Source organism: Pseudonaja textilis, chromosome 3 (assembly GCF_049901715.1).
Source record: "Pseudonaja textilis isolate UNSWEBS1 chromosome 3, rPseTex1.2, whole genome shotgun sequence".
In the NCBI taxonomy this organism is placed as follows: Eukaryota; Metazoa; Chordata; class Lepidosauria; order Squamata; family Elapidae; genus Pseudonaja; species Pseudonaja textilis.
In genome coordinates, this window is record NC_141992.1 from 87,129,294 (window position 1) to 87,152,693 (window position 23,400).

General features: G+C 35.2%; 1 protein-coding gene across 2 annotated transcripts in view; it reads right to left on the reverse strand.

Annotated features, from left to right (window-relative positions):
• Nucleotides 1-231: 231 nt before the first annotated feature.
• NR5A2 (nuclear receptor subfamily 5 group A member 2) overlaps nt 232-23,400 on the reverse strand; it is a 112,659-nt gene continuing 89,490 nt past the window's right edge. For both annotated transcript variants that reach the window (XM_026700453.2, XM_026700452.2), the window contains exon 7: nt 232-5,027. In XM_026700453.2, the coding sequence (XP_026556238.1) occupies nt 4,780-5,027 (248 nt within the window). In that variant the 3' untranslated portion in view covers nt 232-4,779. The remainder of the gene's footprint in view (nt 5,028-23,400) is intronic.

Below are 23,400 nucleotides of genomic sequence, written 5' to 3' on the forward strand. Positions count from 1 at the left end.
TTTAATTAAAACTGTTAGGGACTTACCTTCAGGCTATTTGCATGCCACAATATTGGTAGAGTTCACTGGGACTTTTGCAATATATATCATTGTAATGACACCACCTAATGCTTTGGAGATAATGTTTTACCATGTATCTTGCATCCCTAAGTTTTTTACTCTTGCGTATTGTTTTAAAATAATAATAGTTATTAATGTTTTAGTGATACCAGAAAAACAATTTTAAAGTAATCAGAATGGCCATATCAATATTTATTGAAATTCTGGAAATAAAAATCCATTAGTGTGGAGAAAATTCCTGGCAAGGACTGACATGAGACAACATGAACTTCACAGATACATTCAGAGAACAAGTAACTAACTGCACAGTTTAAAGAGTTGCATGGATTCAAATGCCAGGTTGCTGCAGAACATAATGGTAATACAAATATTCAGACACTACAGTTGTCTCATTACAAACACTGAAACAACAATAAGAAACCAGCCAAAGCCAAAACCTTTGCATTTTAGTCTGCTTTTACTAATAGGTAATCAATAAAGCAACTGTAAGTTACTGTCTTGTTGCAAAGTGGTTAACAATTAACATTTATTTTGCAAACTTGGGCAATCAGATGAATTCCTGGAATCTCAGATGTTGGCTAATGTGTGTGATAATTGTATGTGACTTTGTCCAATAATCATTCTTGGTTCTTAACATCCACTTGAATGATCTGGTTGTGTATACTAAAAATTGTCCTCTGTGAGTGGTTTTCAGCTTTAAAAATGACATCCGCCATGGAGTTTCAACAAAAAAGTTAAGGATTTTACATGATACTGATGTGAAAAATCTGGATTAAATAATTTTCCAATTAGCCTTAAATATCACAGGTGATTATATGAATTTTTAAAGCAATCTTCTTGTTTTTATAGGAAATACAAAGTGAACCATCAATGTAAGTTCCCTAAGGTAGAGCTGTTAGTAGTTGCCACTGGAGAATCACGGGAGTACTTGGCTTCATCAAATTTCTCAGCTTCACATCCCCACTATAATGGCCTGTACAAGAATTCTAGACTTGTTCTAGAGAAATTAGAAAATAATTGTCAATACAACGTATTAACATATGCAGGGCATCAAAGATGGAGACATTTAAAACATTCAATAAGGTGAACACATTTGACTTTTTGGTACCAAGTTAAAAGGTTTATTTAATATACTGTGGGCCTAGATACTAAGAGAATGTTGTATGCAGACAATAGCTTGGCTTACTTAGTGAAACTTCTGACTTTGCTTTCTCTTTTAGTAGTAGATTCTCAATTTTATCTTGAAGCCCCTTTCACCATATCATAAGTTTCTAATTTTGCATGAATATGCAGAAGTCCAACTCATTCACATCTGTAAAGTGAACTGAATGAGCTGGGACTCAACTAATAGGCTACTTTGATTTCTACTTCTACTGATGTTACCTCTCAGTACAATTGAATTATCCATGTTATTAATAGCAGGTAATTGCAGAAATAAGATAGGAGTAACTATTTGTAGTCAAAGAATACTCTTTTATATAAGCAAAGATGATTTATCCTTTGTCTCTTCTGCCCACTCTCCTTTAAAAGTCTGGCATTTAAAAACAACCAAATTCACATGGTGATAAAATAGTCTAATGCTAATACTACAGACATAAGTATTGTCTTTGGTATACAATGTCCACTGCTTAAAAAAATGTCCAGATAAGAGTGTATCTCTCTCTGTTCACATAAAACAAAGAGAAGTGCTAATCACAAAATTTACAATAGATTTTAAATAAACAACATTTAGGATTATGAAAATGTATAAACATTTAAATCAAAAAACCTGATTTTAAACTGAAAAGTCCCTTGAATGTCCCTGAACTATGAACTATGAGTTGAAGACATGCTGTAATAAACATATATATTTGGTTTCTTTATTCTGCCTACATTTTTATATAAAGATGAAACCGAGGAACAATAAATTAGCATCACAATTGTCTACAATGAAAATGGTGTTATACAATATAAATAAACTATTTAAAAGCCAGCAATCTTTATGAAAACAAATGGACAAATAAACAAGGCTTGTGGATTAGAAGTTTGATACAATTTCTACAAATGATTGTACAGCCAATAACCCAAACAGAAAAATAAAGTAATTAACACATACATGAGATTCTCCTTTTGATTTTAGTGTCTCACGACATACAGTAATTAAGTACTGGTAAAGCTAGTTACCAATCTAGAAAGCAACATTAAGGAAACCATGGTTTTGCAATATTATCATGGGTTTTCCCCCTCCCCCCAGAACCTCACAAATGTAAACACAATAAACTTTATTTTCTTCAGTCTGTAAAGTATTAATACTTCCACCCAAAACAAGTTTGATCCACATTTGTACAGTTACCATTCAAAATTCTGAAATAAGGCAAAGCTTTCATTACGGTGGCAAATTTCATAATACTGATAACTTCATTTTGGATAGAATTATTTGTCCTTCTCTGATATTTGTTCTGCAGTGGACTTTGGTTTTACATAGATTTGGCAGTATCACTCTTCATTTAGCACACCAAAGGTTTTTTTGCTTTAATTCTTGTTTTTAAAATGTGTTTTTGGTTCCATAGGATATACAAAAAGGATGCAGATTTTTCAAACTACCACTAATAAGAACCAACTGCTGAATTTCATCAGTTGATCTATTTTTATCAATAGGACTAACTTGTTACTGACTTTCAAAAATATTTGACTCCAAAGTAAGATAAAGCTGAAGAACTTGGTTTTCTGAATGGATAAGGTGAAACAGACAAGAGAATACTGTGGAGATGCTCAGTCATCCAGGTCATAGTTGTTGCAAAGGTATTGTTTTTTCTTCAAAAGGCAACTGGGCTAGTTTTTCCTTGAGGAAGAAGAAGAAAACATTTTGGATAAGAGGCAAAACATTTTTTTCTTTTCGACAGTTCAGTTGCCTTTCAAAGAAACAAGCACCTTTGAGGACAATATTACTTGGTATATTGTGCCTCCTCGCATAAGGGAAGTTCTGGAGCTTTCAAAAATACATCAAGAATGTGAGATTATAAAGGAGACATAGAGATCTGAGCAGGCAATCAAAGCAGAATGAAGTTATTAGTTGATAGTGAGGGCATAAATGGATAGCTTTTAGGGCCAAATTCTGACAAAAGCACATTAAAACCAAACATTAGTTAGGCCAGCTCAGAAGCCATGACTAGCTTCTGCTACCTAGCATCCTTAATCAACTTGTCTCAGAAGATTCTGGGTATTTAAAATTTCTCACAATGTCTCCGTCTCCTATTGTTCCGATAAAAGTTCATTGAAATTTAATATTGTGCCCCTTCCATTGCCATGAGTTAAGCTCTGAGCCAAGGGCCTGCTAAAATAAGAGTCCCAGGAAAATAATCTGAAGATGGTTTCCTTAAATCTGAAAGTGCCTGTATCTGACATTCATTCCACCCCACACCCACAAGCTCTGATAGCTAGTTTATTAGTTAGACAGTGAATTCAACCTACTGTCTAGTATGGCCATCCAGATACCTTTACCTCCTTTGCTCTGTAGTAGGAAAACTAGGATGCTAGGCATACAATAGTGATTGCGTTTGACCTGAAGACTCCAAAGTTATGCTAGCCTACCCTTGAATTGCATATGCACTGCAGATGGTTCATGAAGAACCCCCACTGAGAGATTATGTGGGAAAAGAAAGAAATCAAAAGAAAAACAGACAGTGGGATATTAACTGAATTCATTAATCTGAATTCTCTCCGAATCCAGACTGGAGTTCAAGTGTAACAAGTAAAGAGATGCTTCTGCTTGATGTTTTAATTTAGGCTGAGGTTAAATAGTAGCCACAAGTTGATCTGGCACTAAAAGCTTTGAGAAGTGATTCCAGTAATGTTTAATTTGAGCCTGGAATTAAAGTCCATCAATTGCTTTGGAGCAGCTATCTTCTAAAATTTGGTCTGTGGTAGAAGAGGGATACTGCCTGGCTGAACAACATGAACCCAATGACAAAAGTAACCTTAGAAAACATTAAGAATGTCGTGCTAATCTTATGAATAAAATCATTTTCTCATAATAATAATAATTTTTCTCATGTTTGTTATCTGCAGGTCGCACTCACAGATGGATGAAAATCCAGGCTATATTTATTTGCTTGCTTGTGACACTATTCTGTATGCATATGCACGTGTAAGTGTGTGGCTCACTCCAGTTTTTTTAATATAGTGTAGATATACAGATTCCTTTTGGAAGGAAAAATAAGAATTCAGTCTTTGGAAAGATGACACAGGGAAACTGCAGTGTTGCATCCTTTAGAGGCGTTTTCAGTCCTGCTAACCAGTGAAGGGTTGTAGTGCATGCAGATCCCTTTGATCTGTTAGCTGAATAACACAGATAAAACTTGCTCCTAAATTTATTCATAGTGGTAACTGGCAAAGTTTTTTTTTTAAATGTATAAGCATTGTTCTTTCCTTTCCATTTTTTTTTTTTTTGCCTTTATTGATATTGATGTTGGTAGCCTTTCCACTTGCAAATCTCCTTTTATTCAAGTCCTATACAAGTTCCTTCGGGGAGTCTGTGTAGCATTTCATTCACAGTTGGCAATGCAAATACCCTGATACATCACTTATTTACTATTAGGATTTGATTATTATAACATTAATTTTTTTTTTGCAAAGTTGCTTTTAAACCAAGTTATTTCAATTGATGTCACTTGGACAACAATTTTTAGAGTATTTTTCTTTTCTTTTTGGAAAAGCAGAAACTGTATCAAAGGCTATCATTTATGCTCTCTTTGCATGCAGCATTTCAATGAGAAGGTTATTACATGGCACATCCCCGTTTAAGTGTTTATAGTAAAGGTACTCTTCAGCCTGCATGCTGATCGCCCGGATTTCTGGGAGTCGCAGGAGAAGTTGCCCAAATTTGTCTGTCTGCTGTGGATAGTTGCACATGGTATAGTCCAGCAAAGCAGCATTCACTTGCTCTTGAACACCTTCTACCAGCTGGAAGTTCTCTAGGTTTTTGACATCTGAATAAAAAATAATAATAATAAAAGATTATGATCATGGCATAATCATGGTGTTTATACAGGTAGTCGTCCTAGACTTAGAACAGTTCATTTAGTGACCATTGAAAGTAACAATGGCACTGAAAAAAGTGACTTAGGACCATTTTTCACACTTATGACCACTGCAGCACCCCCGTAGTCATATGATGAAAATTCAGGCGCTTGGCAACTGACTCATATATATGACAGTTGCAGCAAAGTCAATGGGGAAGCCAGATTCGCTTAACAAACATGTTACTAACTTAACAACTGCAGTGATTCACCTAACTGTAGTAAGAAAGGTCATAAAATGGGTCAAAATTCACCTAACAAATGCTTAACGTAACACATGTTGGGCATAAGTTGAGGACTACCTGTACTTGATTATTAAAATGGTATTTCACTAATATGTTTCCCTCAGTATAATCAAATGGTTTTCCTGCTCCTATATATTAGTTGAACCCTTCTGCCAAGTTTTTTGAAGACCAAATTAAAAAAAAAACATAAAAACCCACCACAACTTAACTTTAGAATGTCATGTTGAAATTCAGCATAAATCTTAGATCACTGAGATATCAGTGGATTTTTGTAACAAGGTCATCTGTTTCTTTTCCATGTATCTTGTGGAGAAAAAGGTTGAAGAATGTCTAACATTCAGAATTGTAATATATAGTTGGCAAATGGGTCCCCTGAGAGGAAGGCGTACCTTTAACCGAATTCATATAATTCTGTATTAATTCTTCTGATCCAAGGTGAAATCTCTGTCCAGGGCATGCTGTAGTTAATTCTAATAAAAAGTGACAGGCTTCTTGTTTCTTTTTTGACATTTTTCTAAATTATTCTGAAAGACGTTGACTTGTCCATTCTGATGCTAATGAGCCATCTGGAACATTCCAGTGACTGCCAAAATAACCTGCCTGACCCACAAATGTGTGTGCATGTGTCTGTTTCTGAATTCTGCAAATATTGCCCTTTAGACAAACTGAGAAGAGCTATTAGTGTTCTTTGAATATTGATAACGACCTTCTTCCTATTGGATGGTTTAAAAAAGTTTAGACTCAGGATATGACATAGTTTGCAAATATTTTCATTTATTTCTTTTATTATATTTATCCCTTTACTTCCCTATCAACTACTCTGAATTCCTGGTACAAAGCATTGCCCACAAATAATTTCCCTTACGGCTTATGGCTCTTATAGACTGTCTTCAGTCCAGGATTTCTTAGGCTGTGAAATAACCTGAAATACAATTCTGGAATTCACTCAGGCATAATCTTTGTCTAATACAAATTATGCTGGTCAGTCTTAGATACAAGTGGATTCTCTACATGTTTAATTTCTTTGGGACACAAATCTGTGGCGCTGTTCAAGTGCAGCTCTTTCAGTTTTCCTTTTAAACTCAATACTGTCTCCTTTACTGTCTCTGGCCAGGAAATGACAGGTAAATCCATCCTTTAATAACATTTCATTTGAGGTAAAGCAAGAGTTAATTTGATGTAGTGGTTTATGTAGCATTGTGAGTTCTAGCTTTGTCTTAGACATGGAAGTCAGCTAGGTAATTTTGGTCCAGTCACTCTCTCTTAGCCCTAGAATGAAGACAATGACAAACCACTTTTGAAGATGTTAAGAAATCTTCAAGGACTAGACAATGCTAACTTGAATGCATAAAATAGAAAAAAGTATAATATACAATTGAAACATTTTTATGTGTCTGCAGGATTGTACAGATCCATGTAAACATATACACAGGTATATATTTCTTGACTGTGTGCAAGATTGACTGAGATTTGGACAAATCTCCTATTTGGGTATTAGGGTTACCAAAAGGGAAATCAAATATTTTTCCATTGCATGTGAATTCTTGTGAATGTCCCCCAGTTCCTTCTATTTGAATCAATAAAACCATATTTCTTTTATTGTGTGGCTGATTGTTCTATGTGATGTTTCAGCCCACAGCAAAATCCTTCAAAACAATGGAATGTGCATGTATATAGATGGCACTGGATGTATGACAGATGTTTCACATCTGGAAGGGTCCTTCATTTGTAAAGTATTCCCAGCCTTGAAGGTCGTGTTACTAGACTTCAGGCAAAACATGTTTGCTCTATAGCTATTGGCAATAAAGACAACTTTTAAGGAAAAAAAGTAACCTCTTATCCTAGACTAGATTGATTATGCACTCAAATGCTCCATGAGCATTCAGTTGCAAGGTCCCACGATCCTATTAGATAATGGAATTTGTTGATAATTTTGCACTGAAAATATGCGGCTTTTCTTTTTCTAAAAATAACTTGTTCTTTTTTTTTTTTAACAAAAGCAATGTCATGAAAAAAAAAAACAGTTTGGTAAGACTAACTGAAAGGAAAATATTAAATAAATGGTGTTTCTAAAAGAACATTTGGTGGCTATAACCCAGGTTACCTTTAACCCAAAACTCATTCTAAGAAGAGTTATTCAACTACTTGAATAGCCTAACTCTGCAATGCCTTAAATTGTTGATTAACCGATCTTAATTAAATTGGGTGATTATATGATAAAAGAATAGAAATTTGGATATCTACACCAAAAAAATACTTGTGTAATTGAGGCTTTACAATGTCTTTTAGGTACACTTACTGCTGCAAAGAGCTTTGATTTATTTACAAAAAATGATTCACCTTCTGGAAGAAAAAAAGCCCCCAGTGAAAACATAATGGCAGTCTTGGGGAAATACAATGCATTGCCAGTAGGACTCTTTTGGTGTTAGCACTGCCAAGAAATCAAATCTGTTACTTTAACAAAGTAATCTTTGGAATTTAAAGCTCTTTTTTTTCTCTCCCAATGTCCAAGTTCTTGGTAAATGGAGGCAGAGAATGGAGAATTCATGAGTTATGCATAATCTAAGAAATTAGCATTTTCAAGGTTTGAAAGGCTTGTGCCAAGAAAGGCTTTCTTGCTGTACGCTCTTTCAATTCAAAGTACAAGAAAAGGAAAAATAGTACCAACCTCTTATCTCTTCCACTTTATTCACTCAGGGACTAATTAGCCATTTGTAAAATATGAAACAGTCTTACTGAATGTTCACAGTGGGACACATCTCTTTTCCCATCCTTACAGGCAAGTAAACCCTGAAGTCTTGTACAATATATTGTATTTTTGCAAGCTCTTGCAATAGTATTTTTGTCAAACGCAGACTATACCCTTTCTATAATTTACTTCTAAAGATCAGTTTTTTTAAAAAAAGAAAAATTAAAATGCCATTCTCAGTCATTGTAGAAGTCTGCCAGCAACTTCTTAAAATTCCTATTTCTGACAGTTTATCCCTTCATCACAAAATAAAGATGCTTAGCTCAAAGTCTGCATATTAAATATGAATAGAAAAGAGCATGATCTCATTTTTTGTCAGTAAAAACACAATGGGTCTTAGCCTTCAGAGAAGAAAACTATTTAGGTTTCACAGAAGCTTCCTTTCCTCATATTTGAAGCACTGTAATTCAGTGCAGAATTAATTGATAGAAAATTCATGTAGTTTGCAAATTCTGAAAAGGGAAATTAAAAGTGAATGGCAAGTTATATTTTGAAAAGTGGCTGCTGTTGGATAAGTAGTTTCCAAAGAAAAATAACTATATTTACTGCCGAACTTAGACATCTGACTGCTGTTCTCAAGGAACCTAAGGTTTTTCATCCTCAGTTATATTGGTTTATAGTTGAAATGCTATAAAGAAAGTGATGTCTTGTTTTATATCATTATTTAGAAGATTGGCATAACTTAAAAAGTAAAATAAAAGCACAGTGGGAAGTACAGGCAAAAATACCTGTTAATAAAGCACAATACTAAAACAAGCATTAAAAAAAACCTGAGGTGAAAAAAAATCTCCTCTTAAACTATAATAAGGAGATTTGTTTCTGATTGAGGGGGAATTGGTTGCTTACTCTGAGCTCTGCCAAAAGAAAGTAGAAATGATCATTGATACAACATGAACCTACACTGAAGTTTGGTGCAGTGGCTAAGATGCAGCCTAAAAACTAGGAGATTGTGGGTTTTAGTTTCACCTTAGGCACAAAGAGAGTCTGACTTTGGGCCAGTCACTCTGTTTCAGCCCATAGGAAGGAGGTAATGGCAAATTTCACTTCTGGAAAATCTTTCCAAGAAAAGTGCAGGAATTAGATCAGGCAGTCACCAGTGGCCACACCAACTCAAAGTTATAAACATACATACATGCATGTCCTGCTAATGAGTCGAGTGTGGGGTGGACCATATAAACCTGCAAAGCTTTTATGAGCATAATGAATTGGGACTGGAGGGTAACCGTGAAGCTGTTTCAACATGGGGAAGTGTACAACCTCACAGAAGCCCTACTCAGCTACATTCCTGCCACATTCTGGACCATTTGCAATTTCTAGACTAAGAGATTTAAGGATTGTTCTATGCCCTTCTCAGCCTTGAGACTATCAGCAAACCAATAATGAGTTCTGAGCTCTGAAGTTACCAACACACAACTACTCAGCACATGAATGTCAAAGCCAGGCCTCTTTTGGGGGTAAAGACACCTCAGTTTTATCAATCAAATTTAATTAGAGAAAGTAGTGAATTCACCTAATCAAATATGATATAGCAAATACATGCTAATAATAAAAGTCTCATAAATTGGGGTAGTTTACAAGTATTATAAAGCAAATAAAGAAATAAATATATAAACAAATGAACGAATAAATAAATAAATAAATAGCAATAGGGGCTTTGTGATGGTGTTGGCATGAACAACAGCCAATGAAGGCAATTGAAATAAATCAGTGCGATAACAAAGAGCACTTTATCAACAATCCTCCCTCCCCCCATTTCTTTTCCATTTCTAAAGATGTCTGTCAAAGACCTGTAGGAGTCACAAATTAAGAGCTCCAAAGGATATAGTCTAATTCAGCAATTGTCAAAGTGTGATCTGGGGGTCTTTAAGAACCTTTCAGGAAGTCTGCAAAGTTAAATAAATCAATAATTTTAAAATTATTCCATTTAATTTCTAGTACCATAAATATTCATACAGATATAACCTGCAACAAAAAAAGATTATATGACTAGTGATCTCCTAAAACCGTTATGAGGTACCTTCCCCTGGAGTTAATATTTCTAAAACATGCCCTTAAGCCACTATTTAATCCCCATTTTTCTATATGTTGAGTTGTGGACTGTTGTATCATGCAAAGAATAAGAACCCAAATTCACCTTGAACTGTTGCTTAGCTATAAGTACCTAGTATTATTCGTCAAGCTACCTAAGATTGCTGGGGAGTGGTAATACAGCAACATGGAAAACATGATCCACCTTCATCAGATTTTTTCTCTTGAGTTGATATTAACCGTTTCTCAAAATTCTGAGTAAGAGGAAGGAGAACTCAATGGCAGACAATAACATTTCACAGACAACATAAGGTAGAAAGAGTGGAGCATTGGAAATGGTATATAACAGAATATCCGGAAAGCTATTAGTAGCTCTTCAGGAAAGGATCAATGAAAAAGACATGATTATGATGATGCATTGTTCTAAGCCATTGATATGACAAGGGAAGTACAGTCATCTTTTATGATGTTCTTTATGAAAAGTGTAACATCAATGTAAATGCATTATTTATATTTCAAGAGGAAAAAAGAATTAAACTCCCAGCAAATGAACAGAAAGCTTTGACCAAAGCAAAGTTATGCCAGTGGTTCTCATCCTGTGTTCTGTGGAACGCTGGGGGCCCATGATGTCATCACAGGGATCCGAGAAGGCTTGAAGAAATGTTATGATTTTACTCTTGAGTTAAGTCAATCAGTCAGAATAAAGCTGGGAGCTAGTCCAGCCCCCTGCTCAAAGCAGGAGACCTTATACCATTTCAGACAGCTGATTGTCTGGTTTTTTCTTAAAAACCTCCAGTGATGAAGCACCCAAAACTTCTGAAGGGAAGCTGTTCCACTGGTTAGTTTTCACTCTTAGGAGGTTTCTCTTTAATTCCAGGTTGCTTCTCTCCTTGATTAATTCCCTCAAGTACTGGAATACTGCTATCATGTCAATTCTAGTCCTTCTTTTCTCTAGATCAGCCATACCCAATTCCTGAAACTGTTCTTCTTAACGTTTATTCAGAGTCACTCACCAAGAGGAGTGAACACACGAGGTGAACAAGCTGGCCAAAGAAAGGACAGATACTTAATATGTTTATTACCTGCCTGAGCAAGTTTTAGACACTATCTCTTTATTGTGGCCATAAAATATTTTTGAAGTTCAATGACATGTTAAATAATACTTAAATTGTTTTTAGAGTTTTTGCCTTTGTAAAGTGCTTTACAACAACTCATGAGTTTCCATTCGAGCAGAAATAATAGGCTGGATTCAATGATACTTTCTCGGAGATGCAGAATAAGATGCTTACATAGTAAGGAAATGTTGGAATTATTGGGCTGAATCCTATTTAATTTCTAACTATTAAGGATAGTTAGAACCCCAATTTGTTACAGACCACTTCACAAGTCAAATAAAAGCACACTTTAAAACACTTTATGGCATCAAGCTGCCAGTGTATTGTTTAAAATTATATTTTTTTCTTTCCTTCTTTCTTCCTTCTTTTTCTTTAAAGCATGGAAAATGGTACTTTTCTACACAACAGATCAGGTTCGCCACCTTTCCTTTGCTAAATTGGAAATGCTCTGAACCAGGAAAATGTCTTTTGAGGTCAAAGGAAGAGAGTTTCTCTTTTGTTCACCCCTAGAATATGTTTCCCATAGCAGCATTTTGAACGGGGTCAGAGAGGATATAAAAAGAGAGAAAATAAACGGGGAGGATTTCATTGTCCTCTCTCCCCAGAGTGCTAGTGAAACTATTCCAATAGTTACTAGGATTGGAAAATAGGACTGGAAACTATACTTTTTTTTCTCCTCCTCTCTTATCATCCTGTCTTCCTTGTTTGACAAGCCTCTTAGATCTGTCTGATAGCATTCACCTTTTAAAGGATAGATTGAAATAATGAATAATATGCAAAAAATCTTTCTCCTCTCCTGGCAGAATAGTGTTCCCTACTGAACATGGAGCCTTTGCCCCTTTTGTCTTATAAAGACCTGAGTGGCCAAATACGGCAAAGCTAATGTATTCTATTCCTACAATTGTTTACTTTTTCCAAAATTGTCATCCTCTCAGAATAGTTTCTCCACTCTTTGCTGTCCTCCTCATATAAACAGGTGTCTTAAAAACCATAGCATCCATATACCATTTACTGCATTTGCATCCTATCTAGTTCTGCAGTATTAACCCCGGGAACCTCAAGGATATTCTGTGGAAACCAGGCTGAAGATTTTCTCTAGGTACCTTAGAACAGGGAGTCCCAATCTTGGCAATTTTAAGATGTCTGGACTTCAACTCTCAGAATTTCCCAGCCATCGGTGGTGACTGAGGAATTATGGGAGCTGGAGTCCACGCAGCTTAAAGTTAACAAGATTGGGAATCCCTGGCTATAGGATGGCTATAGATTATCAAATTGCAAATGCCATCCTGATTTTTTTGACCTCTGCTGTAGTTACTTTTAACTGGAATTGTAACTTTTAATTCTTTTGAATTATCCTGATGAATATATAAAAAGAAATGCAAGGATTTTCATTTACTTTGTGATGCATTTCTCCAGATGCATTTTTCTTACATTAGAACAAAGCCTATTTTTAGTATCCTATGTGCATTCATAAAATAAATCTATATCTATTGGGGGAGGAGTGGAATTGAAGAAAACAGAAACAGCTTTTTCTAAAGGGGGGAAATCTCAGCTGATTAGAAAATAAACCAAATATCAATTTTCCTATCATTCTCATTGATGAACTCATTTGTTTCTGTTTTCTCTCTCCCCCCCCCCTCCCCGGTCCAATTTTCTTATGCCCTTGGAATAAGATATAAAAGTTTGGTTTGTTCCAATAGTCCAGACCATAGAAACATCCTCATATAAAAGAGAATTAAATAAGCAGATCCAAGGGGGATATATTAAGTCAAAACACAAGCTCTAGTTTTTGAATTTAGCTGGTACTAGGTATCTGGCTTGCCTCGGGATAAATTCAGCTAATTGAATGAGGAAAACAGCCTCCGGTATGATAAAAATTACAAGAGTTTTCAGTCGAACACTTCTTGTTATAAATATTAGCTTAAAGGCATTCTTCTGGTTCTTGGGAAGAGAATGACATTTGCATGTCATTATGGCATTCAAGCTTTTATGAACTTGGCTAAATATATTGGCTTAGATAATGATTTCATGGGAGTGGAAATTCTAGCCTGCTAGTGACCCTCCCAAAGAATACAAGATGCTTCATAAGACAAATTTGAAAAGCCACAGGTGAAGAGATATGCATAACATGCACATTATAGGACATGTCAAAATGAGAGAAAGGAAAGCCAGTACCCATTATTTTTTCTCAGATGGAAATTGCATGCTGGTTTCTTTTGCCTGTCTTGGATTTGTTTTGAAACTCTTATGGTCTCTCTTTGACCATTTGTTTGTAAATTATTATTTTAATCCTTTTATCACATTTAAGATCTGCTTCAAAGAAGATGACGAGGAAAGAAAACATTCCCGCCAAAGCATTCACATAGCTTTTAAAAAAGAGTTTCAAACTATATTTATACTTTAAGAACATTTTGGAAAAGATTAGGAAGATTAAGAAAGGATGCCCATCCATATTGCACTATAGTGATACCAAGAAGATAAACAAAATAATATCAGCAGATAAAAAAAATAATTTACTGTTGCCCCTGTTTCTTCCAGGATTCAATAAATCCTATGAAAATGGTTCTAACCAAGGGTTCTAACCAAGGGTCTTTTATCCATCAATTGCCTAAGCTATCTGTGATCTTGTTAGAGCATTGGAAAAAATGTTTTATCATTTGTAACCCCAGTTTGTATTCAGCCAAGAATTATTAAGCTTTATGAATTACTGTGTGATTCCTACGAGGAAGGATTGCAGGAATTGAATATATTTAGTATAGTGAAAAGGACTAAGAGTGACATGATGATATCACTGTTTCAATATTGGAGGGGTTCCTACAAAGATGAGGGGATCAAACTATTTTCCAAAGCACCACAATGCAAGATAAGAAACAATGGATGGAAACTAACCAAGGAGAGAAGCAACCTAGAACTAAGAAGAATTTTCTTAACAGTAAGAGCAATCAACCAATGGAATGGCTTGCCTTCAGAAGTTGTGGGTTCTTCAACACTGAAGGCTTTCAAAAAGAGACTGGACAGGTAATTGTTTAAAATGGTGTAGGGTCTCCTGCTTGAGCAGATGGTGCTGTCTAGATGCCATCCAAGATCCCTTCCAACTCTGCTATTCTATGATCTGTGTTCCTCTTCCCTGAAGAAATAAGTTTATAAGCCAAAAAGAAAGGAAAGGCAATTTGGGGATTGCCTATTATTTTCATTCTAAGCAAATAGCTGTATGGAGACGAATTCAGCTATTGTCTTGATATCCTAAAGCATATGTTTATAATTTTGTGATGAACAGATATAAACCAAAGAACCTCATTATGAGAAAAAATAATGTTTATTGTTTTTGTTTGTGTGTGTGTGTGTGTGTGTGTGTGTGTGTGTGTGTGTGTATGTGCATATGTGCAAGTAGGGTATACTGAGGGTCACCAATTTTGTTACTCCATCCCTTTCTGATACATCAACAGCTTTTGCAGAAGGTTGTCTAAACTTCTAAAGCAAAAAGAGGCCCCAGCGAGGTGTCTGTAGACTGGAAGAGTCTCAAAGTATGTGTAGAACACATACAAGGCCTTGGATCTCGTCCTAAGTAAATTAAAAATATATCTAATTGCCATGGGAAATACATAAATTTGCCCTGTACACAGCAGAACATGTGGACTAACCACAGAAAGCTGACACTTAAATGGTGGCTTATTTGGGTTTAGATTCGACAAAATGAGTCATTTTAAAAAAGAGTTAGAAATAACCAGTTTTTTCCATATCCCATTCCAAATTCAGAAATTCTGCCACACTCCTTGTGATATTGTCAGATACACAGCATAATCTTTCGCTTGCTTCCATCAAATGACTGATGTTAGCAGAGCAGTAGCAGTTCAGGTGTCCTAAATAATGAAATTTCTATATTTAGCATCTACATGTCCATCAGCTCACAAAATGTTGGAGGAAACTGAAAGACTGAGCAACAACAAAGTACTGAAGAGGCTTTGGTGTTGCATTGCCTTTGACATTATTGTTACTACTGCTACACTGCTACTGTCAAGGATTTATGGGGCAGGGTTAATACCAAAGATAGAGCTTCACATTCTTACTTTTTAATTTTATGAATGAGTCACCACATAAAAATTAATGGAGAGACTGGCCCCTTGAAGTGTTGCTATCACTTTAAAATATTAATCATAGAAAGACAAATGAATGATCTAACTTTGAACATTAAAATAGCAAGATAAATTTCTCTGATGCCTCCAACTGCTTTAAGTCTTTAGGAATGATAAGGTGTTTTTGAATGTTATCTTAATAGGTCTGGAGTAATTCTGAAACATTGATGGAAATTAATAAACACCCAGCAATCACCACAGAGACAAATAATCTTTCTCTACATGCTGTCCTACAAAATGCATTAAGACATATTAAGTCCACCATTCCCAAATTCCATGATCAGGAAATATTGTAAATAGATAAAATGCCCTGAGATAGTGTTGGTAGTCCTAAGTCTTTTCCAAGGCATTCCATTACTGATGCCAAATGCAATTTCCACCCTTACATTAAGTCATTTTAAATGAATCTTTGATGTAGTTTCTCCCAACTCTTGCTTGTCAAAGTATGCAAAACTGAGATGATTTGCTCTGCTCATCCTAGAGTAAAGTACCCTTTTGAGACGCAGTGAACTTCCCTACAATTAAAATGTCCAGTTCAGGTCAGGTGAGCATGCCAGAAAGATTGCAATGTAATTTACAGAAAAACGTCATCTGCAGTTCTTATTTAGCCTTTTTTTTGTCGTTAATCCAAGTTTCATTGTTGGAAAGACAGATCAGTCTTGTTCCTTGCCTCAGGGAAGAACTGCTAGCTAAGCTAACTGACCTAGCTTTGGTTGTCTCCAGAATTGGAGATGGTTGATGTTTCAAATTCAGACATCTTTCATTTACACCAAAATAACAGACATTTATTGTATACCTTGCAGTCAGTGACTATTTAACAGCAAAACTCTCATAGCGTGGCCCTCTTTTACTTTATGTTCTCAGTAATGAAAGTCCACTATTGATTTTTCTGTAGCTGCTTGTAACTATTATAGTTGATACATCAATAGAAAAGGAAAGCACAATGTTTCATAGGGAGGCAGAAAATCAGAGGATATGCCATGCTGGGACTGTAAATCATGCCATAATCTCTAGAATTGATAGATGGTTACTGCTAACTTGAAACCCATGGCTTTTTCTGAAAAGACTGGCCTATAATCACCCAATATGTCCTAGCAGACGGAGTGCCCATAATAGCACTAAAGGACATAACACAATCATTCATTTTGTGTGTGTGTGTGTGTTTAGATTGCCAAACTTTGTCTATTTTATATAAGAAAAATCAACTCATGATGGTTTTATATCTTGCAGTTCAAATAGAAAGGCAAAATTAAATTAATTAGCAGAAATTATTGGTAGACTAAATATTTCCTGAAATTTACAAATTTGTTTAGATCTGGATGTTTCTTCATGACTCAGAATGACATGACCTGTTTAAAGGCATTAATTTAGAAGATAATTTTCTCCTCAGAGCAAAACAGGCAGGATGGAATAATTATAGGTGGACAAAGTTATGGATTCTATTACTCTTACAACTTTCATCCTGAACAAAGTTATGTTCCCTGAACACAGGTGGTCCACAATATAGGGATTCTCTGGGACCCATGACTCTTTTTCCAAGACCAGATGAAGCAAAAGAACCTTGGCCTAGTTCTACAGGTTATGCCATCAGTAGCCTTTCTTGGATGGAAAACTTTTTTGATGGTCACTCATGGTTTTGTAACCTTATATAAGGACAATTGCAATACACTCTACATGACGTCCCTGTCTTTATCTCGAAGCTTTTGCTGATCCAGAATACAACAATCCAAGTAGTAACTGGGCTCAGGCTGTTTGCTCATGACATCTTTTGGGGAGTTGCACCGACTGCCAGTAGGTTTCTGGGTACAATTAAGGTACTGGTTATTATTTTTAAAATTATTTATGGCTCAGGGCCTTGGTATGTATGGAATTGGCTCCCTGGGTGGAATCCGCCAAGCCAGTAAAAACTGAGTAGAGGAGATTTGCTGTGGATCCCAGTCCATATAGGAAGTTGACATGGAACTCTAAATATTCAAAGGTGTTCCTAGATATAAGGATAAAGGAAATTGGGACGTGGCTCTTTGGCCTCTGGGGATAATATGAAAGTATTAATGAAACCAGTGGTGGGCTGCTGCCTTGTCACTCCGGTTTGGGCAAACCAATAGCTGTGATCACTGGCTGCCCCCCCCCATCATTTCCATATATAATTAACTTTCTGGCTTGTTCTCCCTGCCCATACTGCCCAGCTGAGTTCTGCGCTGCCGCTGCTGTACTAGCTGTTCTCTAGGTAACAAGAATTAGAAGCTCACTTCCTGCCATAACTGTATATTGTATACTACAAGCCAGAGCTGATCTCTGGCTTTTAGAAGCTTCATTTCTAGGCAAAGCTTGGGGGGGCAAATCTGATGATAAGTGACTATGTTGCTCATTAGAAACCAGCGAATGTTGCTGAGAAATCTTCTAAACAAATGAAATGTGGAACTTTTCATCTATCAGTGTTTTATCTCTTGGTTGTCCTAATTCACTGTTTGCCTTCCAAGGCTTTCATGCAGTTAGTAGATAAATATACAGAATGGCAGTCAATATGCAGTACAATTGCATACCACCTCCTTGTAATGAATGAACACTTAAAGCAGACTAAAGTATATATAGCTCATAGCAGTTAAAATTTTACATAGGTAATCCATTCCATATTAAAAATGCTTAAAAGGTTTCAATTTTCTGTGTTTGTCCTACATGTCATTTCATGCACCAAACCTGCCCACATAGAGTTAGACTGGAAACCTGGAGTTTTAACAGGATTGAAACCTCGCTTGCAAAAGACTGTGTTGGATGCTTTACTAAACATTCATTGGAAATCTGCCAATGATCTCATGGAATATGATTTATTTATTTAAAGAAAAAATATGTACATACAAATGGAATTGACAGTACGTAACAGATATAACTAGCAAGAATGGTATTTCTGATTAGAATATCAAATTTACTTATGTTGTAGTAATTTAGAAAAAAAAAGTGTTATAAAGTCTTTTACTGTGGATAACACAGAACAAGGAAACTTTAGGTTGCCATAATTTATTTTTAAATCTGACATTGTTTCAACTTTGTTGCCATTAAAAACTGATCTAAAATATGATCAGCAAAAAAACTTTTAAATATTTTAAGGTAAATAATTACGTGAATCATTTCCCACCTCAAAATAAAAAATAGCTTACCAGATTAGCCTCACTATCATATAATAGCAGAAAAATCAATGAGTTTTGAGAAGAAATCATTAAGTTGCAGACAAGATTTTCTAATTATGGAATGGGAATAAATACAAAAGGAGATAAACCCTTCAGAATAAAAATCAACATAAATGAAGCTTTCAAAATAAAGTCACACAGAGGAATTGCAACATCTTTTTAGACCAGTAGAGAAAAAAAGATAAAAATCCCATCTGAGTTTTTGCTTCAGCTGCATAATTTGAACAAGTGGTAGAAGTCTGTAGTCACAGTATTCAGACAGTGTAGGTGACGGTGGTTTAAATTTAATTTTGTTTGTTTGCACAAACTACCTACAAGTTTTGCTATGTGAAATCTGCGGTTTTTTTCTGTATTCAGCAAGAGCCTGTTGTTTACTATACATAATGATTAAATGTTTATCATCTGTACAAGTTCCAGTTGTCTCTTGTTAAGTGAGACGTGGATCAATAGTTGCTCTGCAATTATTTGCTCATTGATAAAGCCTTCATTTCTTAAATGAAGTACATTTATCTGTAGTCTTGACAGGGATAAGAAAACAGTACACATCAGTCGGTTGCCTATCCTAGCATTAAGTGACTGGACATGGGTCAAAAAATGTCTAACTTTCCTTGTATTGGCATTTTACTTTACAAGCTGTTCCGATGGAGGCTCTGACAAATCATCCAGGCTGACTTCAAGTAAGGAAAGCTAGAAGGACAAATGGAAAAATTTGGGGAAAAGAAAACAAGGACTGGATTCCTGCGGATGTGGCTGCGGCTGCCAGAAAGAGGACACGCTAAATAAGAGAAAAAGTCAGGCGTGCCTAAGCAAAAACAGCTCAAAGGGGGGGAAAAAACGTTTTATTTTTTGTTAACTGTTTAAAAGAACACATTACAGGTAGTCCTCAACTTACAACCGCTCATTTAGTGGTTGTTCGAAGTTACAATGCCATTGAAAAAAGTGACTTATATGACAGTTTTCCCACACTTACGACCCTTGCATCAGCCCGATAGTCACATGATCAAAATTCTGATGCTTTGCAACTGACTCATAACTATGACGGTTTCAGTATCCTGGAGTCATGTGATTGATTACCTTTGGAAACCTTCTGACAAGCAAATTCAACAAGGAAGCCAGAGTCACTTAACAATCGTGTTACTTACTTAACAATGGCAGTGATTCACTTAACGAGTGTGGCAAGACAGGTTGTAAAATGGAGCAAAATTCACTTAACAATTCTCAGCCAAAAAAATTTTGAGTTCAATTTGTGGTCATAAGTCAAGAATTACCTAAAATATAGCTTTGCAGTGACTGAATGATTGTGTCTCCCAGATTTATGCTTTAGGGGTGTCTATACTTTTGAAATGATTTAAGTGAAATTTGAGCGCCACAGACAATGTTTTCAGGTTTTTGTGCAAGCCTGAAAAAAAAAAGCTACTCTATTAAGATGTAGGTAATAGTTATATTGTATATACTGTACTTGGATATAAACTCATCTGTGGATGAGCTGACCATTAAAACTTTTGTATGTTTTCATTTTCACAACTAGCTTATCCATATTTCTCATAATATTTTGGTTAAAAATTTGAGAGCCTGCTTATCTGTAGATGAACTTATCTACAAGTATATAGAGGATATATAGGTACTTTTAAAAAGTATTATTACATATACTCCCACACTTTTGGAGGTGTATTTTGGCACCTAAAATTCATGGCTTATCTATGAGTATATACAGCATTTTTAACATTTGTATCTGTTATTGTTTTATCCTGTTTTGTTTCTTTTATATTGTTCTCAGATAATTTTCTTTAACCTTTACAAAAAATTATATTTAGAAAAACGAACATCTGAGTTAAGAGAACAAAGTTGTACTGTATGATTTACAATTTGTTCCTCCATTAATATGAAGCCAGGTAGTTCAAAAAATAAGAGCTATGAATAATAACATTCTAAATGAACGAATATACTTGAAGTGGCCACTGAAAATGACAACATGTAGTAATTATTTAAAATAAATGTGAGCATTTTTCAGATATAATTCAGCTGTTCAGCCGTTTAGAATATCACTGAAGTATGAAGATTTGCTTTAAATATTTCATCACAGAGCAAACTACATAACTCCTGAGACATTTCTGCTACGGTGCCTAACATGTGTGAAAATATCTTACATGAAAACCTATGGCAAGAGGTGCTATTCAGCTAGTTAATTTATAAGAAAATAATAATTCCTAAAACAGTAGTGTTTTTATTCCCTAGTCATCAACATCTGGAAAGAGTCAGCAACTTCCAATTCAGAGCTTAAAGATTAGCTGATGCTTAACTTTGTTCTATTTTTTAAAGATTTGTAATTCTACAAAGTTGATGCACATAATTAACAAAACAGGTTTTTAAAACAGTTCTGTGTGGTATTATATTTAATAATATAGATGCAACATTAAAATACTCAACAGATTTTTCAAGATTCCTAAATTCTCTGGATTGAAATTACACTGCCTTTAAAATGGAAAAATTAACTCCATTCTTAGAGAGATGATTAGAAGGAAGTGGGGGCAATTTTAGCAAGATCGGCCTTATCTGATTACTTGCCACCACCTTCCAACAAAAGGATAGAACCACAGTTTTATCTACTGAATAAATGTGAAGATTGTTTTATACCTAGTAATGGTCTTGACTTCTTGTAAGTAACCAGTTTGGCCTAGTGGTTAAGGCATCAAGCTAGAAATCAAGAGATTGTGAGGTCTAGTCCTCTCTTAGGTATAAAAGACAGCTGGGTGATAGTCTCAATTCATTTCAGAGGGTTGTTGTTGTAGGAAAAATAAGAGGAAGTTGTGTAAGATATATTTGCTGCCTTGAGTTATTTGTAAAAACAATAAAGGTGGGTTACAAATAAAATAAATAAACAGCATACATCATAATGCTTCTATGAGTATAGCATTGCATATACTTTCAGAAGGATACAAAAACATATGTTTTCCCCTTAAATTTGTGTTTTAAACTGATGTATCTCTCTGTGCATTTTGATTGAAATGCTCTTGGCTAAATCAGAACTAGACAAGACATGGCTTTTCAGAAGTTGCTGAACTTTATTTCCAGCAGGCCCAGACATAAAGGATCCTGGCAAGGGGCGCAGGGAGATGTAGTCCAACAACATCTCAGGTGAATCCGCCCACTATGGTTTATAATACGAACACAGGCAACATATTTGGTCATGCCTACCACAAGGAAAAATGAGATATGAAAGTCTAAAGAGTGAAGCAGAATTTTGGCAGAAAAGGATGTCATTGTATTTCAGGGAGGATTAAAAATTAATAAAAGTTTAAGTGAGCTTTTTGAGGCCAGACTTTTTAAAGCAGGACAAAATATGTCACATACATCATTGGCCTGCAGTTGCTTTCCACGACTAGAAAGTTATTTTTGAATTTAATTATTTTTTGAATTTATTTTTTGTATACAAAAAAACATATACAATAACAATTTTCAACCATATGGTATTTACAATAGTATATGCCATTTAATTCTGTTTCTTGTACTAATTCCTAACCAAACCAAGCCCTTTCTTAGCCACCAAGCTAGGTACAATGTGTATTTTTTCTATCATCTCTCTCTCTCTTTCTCCCCCATCTATCTATTTTCTACCTATCATGTCTGTCTGTCTGTCTATCTAATCCCTCTATCCATCTCTCCTCCTCCTCTCTCTCTCTATTAGCTCTCTCTATTAGCTCTCTCTCTCATAGCTATTATCTAGCTATGTAGCTATCTAGCCATATTAGGTGGTAGTAGACAAATTGTTAGGTGTAGTAGATGAATGTGGATACACATTTTAATCAGTGCAGTCTTATGTTACTTGGAAAAGATCACAGAATATCAAGACACTCTGGATCTTGGTAGTTAGAAAAACATTCACAACGAGCGAGCTTTGCTGTGATAGCACCCCTGACCAGCAGCAAATAAAGCTTAGTTGCCTTGTTTGTCACAAGATGAACAAACAAACAAACAAATAAGCCAATCCTCAAATTTAAACTTATTTTGTGCATAACCTATAAACCTATATAACCAATAAATCCTGAATCTCGAACATGGCAGTTTTGTATGCCACCATTTAGCTTCCATGTATAGATTGCCTACAGGAACTTAACTTTTATTTTTGATTGCTTTTTTTAAAAAAAAGAAGACTTCACACATCGCAAAGCAGAGCAGCAGCCTCAGGCATAGTTTGAAGTTTCAGCAATGTATCTATGCTTTTGGGAAAATGAACTGGAAGCACGCTGGCATGATGGGGGCAAAGGTTAGGAAGGAACATCGCAAGCATGCTTTCCAATAAGCAAATATAGGCATTTTGTATGAATGCCTATCAGATGTTCATTCAACGTTTGTTATGGGTTTTCCTCTTATTTGGAAGAATCCATCAAAATGGATACTGATTATGTATCATCAAGTGCTAAACAAATAATAGATCAAATGGTATATATAATCAATCAGATACTTTAAAAAATATATTAATTTTAATCTAGGAACTTTTTTACTTTAAAAACTGTTTAAATCCTACCCTGCTTTCAAATATATCACCAAATTATTTCACCAAGAGAAAGAATAAAAAAGAAAATTATAAAAAATTGTAAAATTATAAAATTGTATGAAATACATGGAATATCTAAGACAAATATCTAAGGCAAAGTCTTTATTCTGTAAATTTTGCAGGGAAAACATCTGTAGCTTTCTTTCCACTGTCCTCCCATGGCACATGCAGAGAAACCTTACGTCTACTCTATATATGGAAGCTGAATGGGGAGCTAAGTAACAGAACAGACTGCAATTCTTAAGACTGAGAATATGCCCCAAATATCTGTTT